This window comes from Triticum aestivum, chromosome 2D (assembly GCF_018294505.1).
Source record: "Triticum aestivum cultivar Chinese Spring chromosome 2D, IWGSC CS RefSeq v2.1, whole genome shotgun sequence".
Taxonomy (NCBI): Eukaryota; Viridiplantae; Streptophyta; class Magnoliopsida; order Poales; family Poaceae; genus Triticum; species Triticum aestivum.
Window position 1 is genome coordinate 14,403,602 of NC_057799.1, and position 9,187 is coordinate 14,412,788.

At 47.5% G+C, this 9,187-nt stretch overlaps 1 protein-coding gene across 6 annotated transcripts; it reads left to right on the forward strand.

Moving 5' to 3' along the window:
* The first annotated feature begins 1,951 nt into the window (after positions 1 to 1,951).
* Positions 1,952 to 8,308, forward strand: LOC123051128 (uncharacterized). Of its 6 annotated transcripts, none has more exons than XR_006423953.1 (6): positions 1,952 to 2,316; positions 2,385 to 2,569; positions 4,128 to 4,265; positions 6,489 to 7,062; positions 7,143 to 7,873; positions 7,951 to 8,308. XR_006423953.1 is itself a non-coding variant. In XM_044473924.1 (4 exons), exons 1-2 carry the CDS (start codon positions 2,063 to 2,065, stop codon positions 2,566 to 2,568), a joined length of 438 nt encoding a protein of 145 aa, XP_044329859.1. In that variant the 5' UTR covers positions 1,952 to 2,062; the 3' UTR covers position 2,569; positions 4,128 to 4,265; positions 6,489 to 8,308. The 6 variants fall into 6 exon arrangements, 1 of the variants encoding a protein (XP_044329859.1); XR_006423951.1 differs by having other exon boundaries at positions 7,143 to 7,464; positions 7,542 to 8,308; XR_006423952.1 differs by having other exon boundaries at positions 6,489 to 6,797; positions 6,880 to 7,062; positions 7,143 to 8,308.
* Positions 8,309 to 9,187: the final 879 nt, after the last annotated feature.

The window sequence follows — 9,187 nt, forward strand, 5'->3', positions numbered from 1 at the left end:
CGAGGACCGGAGAAGAAGAGGAAGGCGCCGGCGGGGTCAGGGATGGCGGGGCCGGGTCGGTCCCGGCCGGATCCGGGTGGGGGCGAGGCGCGGCCGCCGGTGGCGCGGTGGCTGCGGTCGGGCGCGGGCTCCGACGCGGAGGCGAGCTCGCCGGAGTTGAGGGCGAGTGGCGAAGGCGCTGGGCGGAGAGGGGCGTCGGGCGGCGGAGGAGGCGCGCTCCGGTAAAGGGGCGCGGCGGCGGCGAAGATCCGGCGGGATCGGGCGCCCGCACGGGATCGGGGCGGCGACGCGGCTCGGGCCCGAGCGGGCCTGCCCTGGGCCGCGGCGGGCCCGCGGTGGCTGGACGGCGACGTGGCAGCGCGGCAGAGGGTGCGGGGCGGCGGCTGCGGGTGTGTCTGGCGGCGGGCGGACATGTCTGGCGGCGCGGGGAGGTGGAAGCTAGGGTTCATCCGGGATTTTGGGGGAGAGGGACATATTTATAGATAGGGGGAGCTAGGAGAGTCCAAATGAGGTGCGGTTTTCGCCCGCACAATCGTGATCGAACGGCGGAGAGCAAGGAGGGGGTTTGGATGGGCTCATGGGCTGTGGTGAAGAGGGGCTGTGGTGCAAAGAGAGAGGGGTTTCGGGCTACGCGGTTAACCGCTGGGGCATCGAACGACCTCCAAATGGAACGAAATTTGACGGGCGGTCTGCCGGTGATATACCAAGGCCACTCGGCAAATCTCGGCCCATTCCGAGAATGTTTTTCTCCCGCTCACGAAACAAGGTCTGAGAGGGGCGACGGGCGCGTGCGAGAGTGGTTGGGCTTAGAACGGACAACGGAGAGAACCGGCGGAACCCGAACGGATGCAAGTTTTGAAAAACATGCAGATGAAATGCAGATGATGACATGGCAAAATGCAACACGCAAGCAAATGACATGGCAACGACGGGGAATAACTGGAAGACACCTGGCGCATCGAATCCGGGGCGTTACAAATAGCAAAGCTCGCGATACATCAAGATCGTGCCTAATCAAGAACATGAGAGAGAGATCAAACACATAGCTACTGGTACATACCCTCAGGCCGAGGGTGAACTACTCCCTCCTCGTCATGGAGAGCGCCGGGATGATGAAGATGGCCACCGGTGAGGGATCCTCCCCCCTCCCCCGGCAGGGTGCCGGAACAGGGTCCCGATTGGTTTTTGGTGGCTACAGAGGCTTGCGGTGGCGGAACTCCCGATCTATTCTTTTCTTCGATGTTTTTAGGGTATATGGACTTATATAGGCGAAAGAAGTCAGTCAGGAGAGCCACGAGGGGCCCACGAGACAGGGGGCGCGCCCTCCACCCTCGTGGCCATCTCGAAGCTTCCTTGACTTCAACTCCAAGAGTCCTGGATCACGTTCGTTCCAAAAATCACGCTTCCGAAGGTTTCATTCCGTTTGATATTCATTTTCTTCGAAACACTGAAATAGGCAAGAAAACAGCAATATGGGCTGGGCCTCCGGTTAATAGGTTAGTCCCAAAAATAATATAAAAGTGTATAATAAAGCCCGTAAACATCCAAAACAGATAATATAATAGCATGAATGCTTCATAAATTATAGATTCGTTGGAGACATATCAGGGCCATATTAGCCCTCATCGGGTAGAATTGTGTTTTTTTGTCCGCAGGCAGCCCGAAGTTTGGGGCGGATATGAGAGCTCCGGCTGTAGATGTTCTAAAATCTCTGCTTTAGGAAAAAATTGCTTATTAGTTATTGGTCCAACTCATTTCTTCTTATATCTTAGTATTAGAAGAAGACCGGAAAAAGACCGTGGCTGACTGACTGACTGACTTGGTAGGTCCAAATTAGCCGATTAATTCGAATTTCCTCGCTCGTCGGAGGTTCGAAAGAAGAGCAGGGCCAGCAAACCGCACCGGGCAGAGCCGCGCCGCACTTGCTCCATCTAATCTAAAAGGGGTCAACACACCCGACCCGCACCCCACGGGAACGGGACGAGACCGCAGACCACAGACCACCTCACCTACCTACCCATCCCCATCCCCATCCCCCCTCCTCTTCCCCGGCGCCAGCGGGATGTGGGCCCTCCGCGAGCTGGCCGGCGCGGCGGAGGATTTCGCCGACGCCGCCGAAGAGGCAGTTCAGCTTCTCATCAGGATCCGCACCGCCAGCGGCCGGGCGGCGCGCGCCTCCGTCACAGCCGTCTCCATCCTCCTGGCCGGCGTGCGCGACGTCGCAGCCGCCTTCGCGCCCGTCGTCCAGGTCGTCGCCAAGTTCTTCCGGCGCTCCCGCCCCAAGCCGTCCCGGCAGGAACGCCGCCGCAAGAAGAGGTACGACCTAGCTGCTGCCCTTGCTGATTCCACGGTTGCCCAACCGATTTCTCACTGCGTGCGTGCAGGGACGCCAATCGCGAGGCCCGCAAGCGCGAGAGGGAGGACAAGGCCTCCGTGCGCTCCCCAGCGTCCCGTGTCCCGCCCGCGCCCCAGCCCGTTCTCCCACCCCATCCCCGTGCCGGATCTCGCCGCCTCCGCCGCCGTGGGTCTGCCGCCTCCAACGGCTATTCCACGGGTTCCGATGTCTGAGGTAATTCCGAATCGACGGGCTATTCCCAACTCTGTGTGCCAACTCTGTCTCTGTGTGAACTATTCCTGGGCTTTTGTTCAAGAGATTGCTAGCTTCTTTAGCCTAACCTTGGTCCACACAGCTTCCGCAAGCTTGCATTGGAGTAAGATGTGGTTCATAGTTTCTGCAGCTGGGCATAGATCGCATTCATTGTGTGTCACAACTTTGTCCAATGCTTTTCTAAGCATGTTATCTCTTGTATTGTGTCTGTCGCTGAACGCAATCCATAGAAAGATGCGGTGCTTGTTCGGTATAATCTTATCCCATATATATGGCGCCAACATGCAGTTTCTTCCCCTGAAGGTGAGTAGTTTGTATAAGTACGCAGTAGACGGTTTCTTGTCATCTGTGATAGGCAGTCTGGTATCCGGCATACCCACATCTACGTGTATGTTGCCTAAAATTCCATTAAGGGCTTCCAGTATGAATTAATTCTGAGACATGGGTGATTGAGTCATCATTTACCCACCCCATCGGCTCTTTACTGGGGTTTCCTGCAGTCCATCTATCCTCCACATTTGGGATAGATAGAAGCTCCATCTTTTGTGCATTATGGCCACACAAGATAGCTTTCCACACCAGAGAAGCACTCGGTAGGCAAATCAGCGACGAGGAAATCTGTGTTTTGGGTAATATCTTCACTTTAATACTTGAGCACATAAACTCGTAGGATTGTGCAGCAGACGCCAAGCTTTCTTGCCAAGCATTGCGTCATTAAAATATTTAGAATCACGGATGCCAATGCCTCATGTCACCTCGACCTTTCAGAATTAACATGTTTTCCCATGATTGCCAATGCATACCCTTCTGATCAAAGGATCCACTCTTCCGTAACTTGGACATCACTGACATTAATTTGGGGCATAAACCTTTTGTAGCATGGTAGAGATTGAACTATTGACTTGAGGAGTACTTGCCTATGTTGGACAGCTTACCTTGCATTGCACATTTCCTTGTCAGATGACTTCTGTCTTCTTGTTTAAGCTGGCATTAGTGCATAATACCATTATGTTATTAAGTAAAACTGTAGAAGTATGTGTCAAATTGCTTATTTTCCCATGATCGACAGCCTTGCAATTAATGCACCCTTGTCAGATGGCTTCATCTTGTTGTTTAGGCTGGGAAGAGCTAATATCAATTGGCTGGACAATCTTGTGGTTTCTATCAGCTATAAACCAATGTTTTCTACCATCGTTTCAATTTTCTCAGAATTTGAATAATTGAATGAGCAGGGCCAATATGTTTACCAGGGTCTCATACTTTTAAGAATGTAGTTACCACGGCATTGAAGTATGATATTTGGTCTTTTATACAGTACTTTTGTTGCTTCTGTACATTTAGTTGTAACTTGTGCTAAACTGTATGCAGGGGCTACCTTGAGAAGTTTTCTTTTTGTTTACAAGCAGTTTTCTTTTGTTAGCAGTTCAAGCAGAGCAGTTTCGTATTCTAGCTATACTACGTTTCCTCCATCTTCACCTTCCACAGTTTTTAGTAACCCAATTATATTTTTTTGTGGCAGAACGGATGCAGAGTAATGGGAAAGAAGATGCTTCATCCTTGAGGATCATCAGCGATGTAAATGGATCGTTAGAGTATGGACACAATTCGGACTGTACTTGGTCGTGACAGGGAGTTCGAACACTACTTACTATCAAAGGTAGTCGTCTTGCCTATTATTGGTAGCAGTTGTACGGACCAATCGAATCAGTAGATGCGTCGATCTCATTAGGACAAAGACCTGCTCAAACGGATTCCACAAAGGCATGTGCACCAAATTCAGTACAGTTGTTAAGCATGATTACACAATCCCCGACGCCCGTCAGTGGTGAAACCCTGTCGAAATGTGTTGCATTCATCAGTAATGCAAGGGCAAAGTTAACGATAATAATAAGCATGGAATAGTTATGGTGCGTGACTAGGCATTGTGTTCAATCTTAAGCTTGATTTGGAGGGTATAAGCTGGTAATTTTTGGTGCATCTACTTTTTGCATGTTAGTGTGTTATAAGCTGTAAATTTTGGCATTTCTACATACGTTTTAGTAGTACGCTAGTATGTTTGTCATCTATCTAGTTGCGGCACACTTTCAGCACCGGCAGGCAGGCTTGGGTGACTGGTACCAAGCGTAAACATAGTAGGTCCGTGTGAACAATGCTCAATGTGTTTTCTTAGTTTTTGTGCTTTACAAGTAGTCAAAGGTGGTTGTGGTGCGGACTTGGAGTAACTTACCATCAAGCACGCTGACACACAAACGAATGCCCATGCCCAATGCTTGCTTCACTTGTTAATCAAAAGCCAAACCAACCATCTCGAGCAGCAATGGTTTTTCCAGTCCCTTTGCTTTGCTGTGGCAGCCGACGCCAGTCTTGCGTGTGTATCCGACCTACTACAGCTGAAAAGCCTTACTGAAAGACGATGATAACCCAAGAGTAAGTCTCAGGGTCCTCCCGCGCCCACACCCACAACAATTTCCGTGAGTTCAGAGCCTCGTTTTCTTCTGATTGCTGCACCACCAGGCTTTGTGCTAACTGCTCATGCGCCGTGCTGATTGCTCCTGTGCTGTCCAATGCGTTTGGAGGTGCCCCGTTTAGCAATCTTTTTATTTGTTTGCCCCTTCTCCAGTTTGCACGGAAATTGAAGCCCCCACCTTTTGTCTGTTATCTGCTGCTGCGAGCCACCTGTCTCCATTATTTTTACTATAGTTGAAAAAACAGATGATTCGTTATCCTCCTTTGCATTTCGGCCAGCATGCATGCATATTTATTTTTTGATCTGCTGCGGACTTGTTACAAGCAGACATCTGGAGCAGCAATGGCTTTTCACATAAGCATGACTTGGCATTTCATTCCATCTTAAGTTCGATTTGTAGGTTATATAAGCTGGTAAATTTTGGTGCCTCTTACCTTTTTTGTATGTTAGTGCGTTATACAAGCAGTAAATTTTGGCATTTCTACCTACATTCGATTACACTAGTATGTTTGGTATCTGTCTTGTTGCAGCACACTTGTAGCACCAGCATTGTGAGCAATGCTCGATGTGTTTTCCTAGTTTTTGTGCTTTGCATCGTTTTTCGGTCCAGTTGCTCCCAAGTAGTCACAGGTGGTTGTGGTGCGGAGTAACTTACCAGCAAGCACGCTGACACACAAACGAATGCCCATGCCAATGCTACTTCACTTGTGAATCCAAAACCAAACCAGCCATCTCGAGCAGCACTGGCTTTTCACATAACCAATGGTTTTCGGTCTCTTCGCTTCGTTGTGGCAGCTGATGCCAATCTACTTGCGTGTGTATCTGAACCAGAGCTGAAAATCCTAACCCAAAGACGACGATAACCGAAGAGTAAGTCGGGGTCCTCCCGCATCCGCGGATCCTAAGCCTCTCGAACTGCCGGGTTATTCCCCAATGCCCCACGTTATCCTGGTTTTGGGATGCCGGGCAGTTCCGGCAGCCCAGCGTTCACATGAGAAGGTTCTGTTTTCCCTCCTACACTGTACCATGTATCTCCGTTCTAAGCGTTCTTAGAGAGACCTACAGCAATTTCCATCAGTTCAGCAATCGATTTGCTACCCATTGCGTCTGAAGGTGCCCGTCCAGCAGTCTTTGCATCTGCCCCTTTTCCAGCTTCCACGGAGCTCCAAGCCTCCACCTTTTGTCTGTAATCTGCTTCTGCGAGCCACCTGTCTCCATTATTTTTATTTCATTAGTTGAAAAAACAGATGAATCGTTATCCTCCTTTGCATTTTTTGGCCGGCATGCATATACATTTTTTGATCTAGAATTTACAGTTTTGCTTCTTCCCTCCTTTGGTTTCAGCTTGCCGCTCCAGTGCTCCTGCATTGTTTTCAGGGGACTCGTGACTTATTTTTCCTCTGTTTCATTCAGGTTTTACTCTCCGCCATGTATTTTTCCTCCGTGAATGACTTAGATGGTGAGAGGACATCTCTACAGCCGTTACACCAAACGCCCCCGCCGCTACACCTGTGCAAATTCCAGAAAAAGATGAACCATACACAGAAGCCCGCGTGCTCCGATTAAATTATGAGGTACTTTCGTTTCTTAGTACTAGTCCTAACGCTCATGAGAATATGATGCTGCCTAAATCAGATATGTTTGTATTTCTCAGGAACCAAGGGCCTATGATAAACCAAAGAGACTACGAGCGTTGGAGCATAATCAAGCGTGGTTACCAAGGTGAGAATGAAGACGGAACTTTAAGGCCTTCTACGATGCAAGATGCTTAGAAAAATTAATCAGTTTTTTTCTTAAATACCAGTGCTTATTTATACCGGGTAGATGCTTAATTGCACCCCTCCTGTAGAAATACGCACTGGTTCTTAAGAAAAACTTGGTTTGCTGCCGTTACACCAACCGCCCCTGCCGCTACAAATTAAATGTGCAAATTCCAGAAAAAGATGAACCATATACCGAAGCACGCGCGCTCCAATTGAATTATGAGGTACTTTTGTTTCTAATAAGTAGTTCTAGTGTTCATGAGATTATGATGCTGCCTAAATCAGATATGTTTGTATTTCTCAGGAACGAAGGGCCTATGATAAACCAAAGAGACTACTAGCGTTGGAGCATAATCAAGCGTGGTTACAAAGGCGGGAATGAAGACGGAACTTTAAGGCCGTCTACAATGCAAGATGCTTAGAAAAATAAACATCTTTTTCCTAAACATCAGTGCTTATTTATACATGATAGACGCTTAATTACACCCCTCCCGTAGAAATATGCATTGGTTCTTAAGAAAAACTTGGTTTACTGCTGTTACACCAACCGCCCGGGCCGCTATAAATTAAATGTGCAAATTCCAGAAAAAGACAAGAACCATATACCGAAGCACGCGCGCTCCAAGGTATTTTTGTTTCTAAGTAGTTCTAGTGTTCATGAGAATATGATACTGCCTAAATCAGATATGTTTGTATTTCTCAGGGACGAAGGGCCTATGATAAAACAAAGAGACTACTAGCGTTGGAGCATAATCAAGCGTGGTTACAAAGGCGGGAATGAAGACAGAACTTTAAGGCCTTCTACAATGCAAGATGCTTAGAAAAATAAATCAGCTTTTTCCTAAACATCAGTGCTTATTTATACAGGGTAGACGCTTAATTACACCCCTCCTGTAGAAATATGCATTGGTTCTTAAGAAAAACTTGGTTTACTGCTGTTACACCAACTGCCCCTGCCACTACAAATTAAATGTGCAAATTCCAGAAAAAGATGAACCATATACTGAAGCACGCGCGCTGCAATTGAATTATGAGGTACTTTTGTTTCTAAGTAGTTATAGTGTTCATGAGAATATGATGCTGCCTAAATAAGTTATGTTTGTATTTCTCAGGAACGAAGGGCCTATGATAAACCAAAGAGACTACTAGCGTTGGAGCATAATCAAGCGTGGTTACAAAGGCGGGAATGAAGATGGAACTTTAAGGCCTTCTACAATGCAAGATGCTTAGAAAAATAAATCAGTTTTTTCTTAAATAACAGTGCTTATTTATATAGGGTAAACGCTTAATTGCACCCCTCCTGGTTCCTAAGAAAAACTTGGTTATAAAAATTTGTCGTAGCCGTAACCCTGTGTACCAAGTTGTGTCCAACGACCAGCTTACAGAATCTCAGCCTTTTGTTTACTTTTGGCAAGAGCTCACATCATGTCGTGATTGGAAAATTTGAAGGTACTTCATATGTACTCCCTACTCCCTGTGTTCACCGAAAGAGGACGATTTAGACTGACCATGCAATCTTTAAACGTCTTACATTTATGAACAGAGAGTATTTTACACGCATGCCCAATATAGGACAATTTAGACTGACCATGGGCTGAAATATCCAGCGTTTTAATCAACTCTTAGATCAACTCCATGGACCGCGGTGGCTGGAACCTTATTTCTTCATCTGTGTACTTGTTCTTGTGATAGTCTAGTAGTTCCTCGAGAAGTCGACGAGAACAGTGCAGCGTAAAGAACGCTAGAGATTTTTCATGGTCTTGGTTCTTGCATACTCCACACATGCGAACTGCACCACTTGGATAGCAAAGACAGCAAGATCGTCAGAGTTGGAGGATGACTGACACGGTGAATGCTACTGGGGTCTGAGTTAGGAGTAATACTCTGCCGTGCGTGGTCACATCGGCCGGTCGGCGGTGGCATCGCCTCGCCGCTTCCTTTCGCACCGGCGAACGGACATGGGGCACGTGATTTTACCATCAGGACTGATTGTGGTTTGTCGAAGTTTTTTTTTGTTTGTTTCTAGAGAGAAGTCCATGTTACAAACTATCACCAAAGTTCTGGAAGTGTGAAACCGTCTATTTTACAACCTTGAACTATCAAAATTGGAAGAAACAACACTGGACCGGTTTTTGCCTGGTCAACAGTCCAGTCAGCCTTCTCGCAATAAAAAAACAGTCCAGTCAGCCACCACGTCACCCATGTGCCAAAAAATTAAAGTGCCCAGAATTTTTTGAAACAATTCTCAAAAATCTACACTACACTACCCTTATATTCAATCTGGGAAAGTTTCAACAAATTTTTCCGAAAAAAAAAGTTGGGACAAAAATTCAAATCCAGAGCTATTTT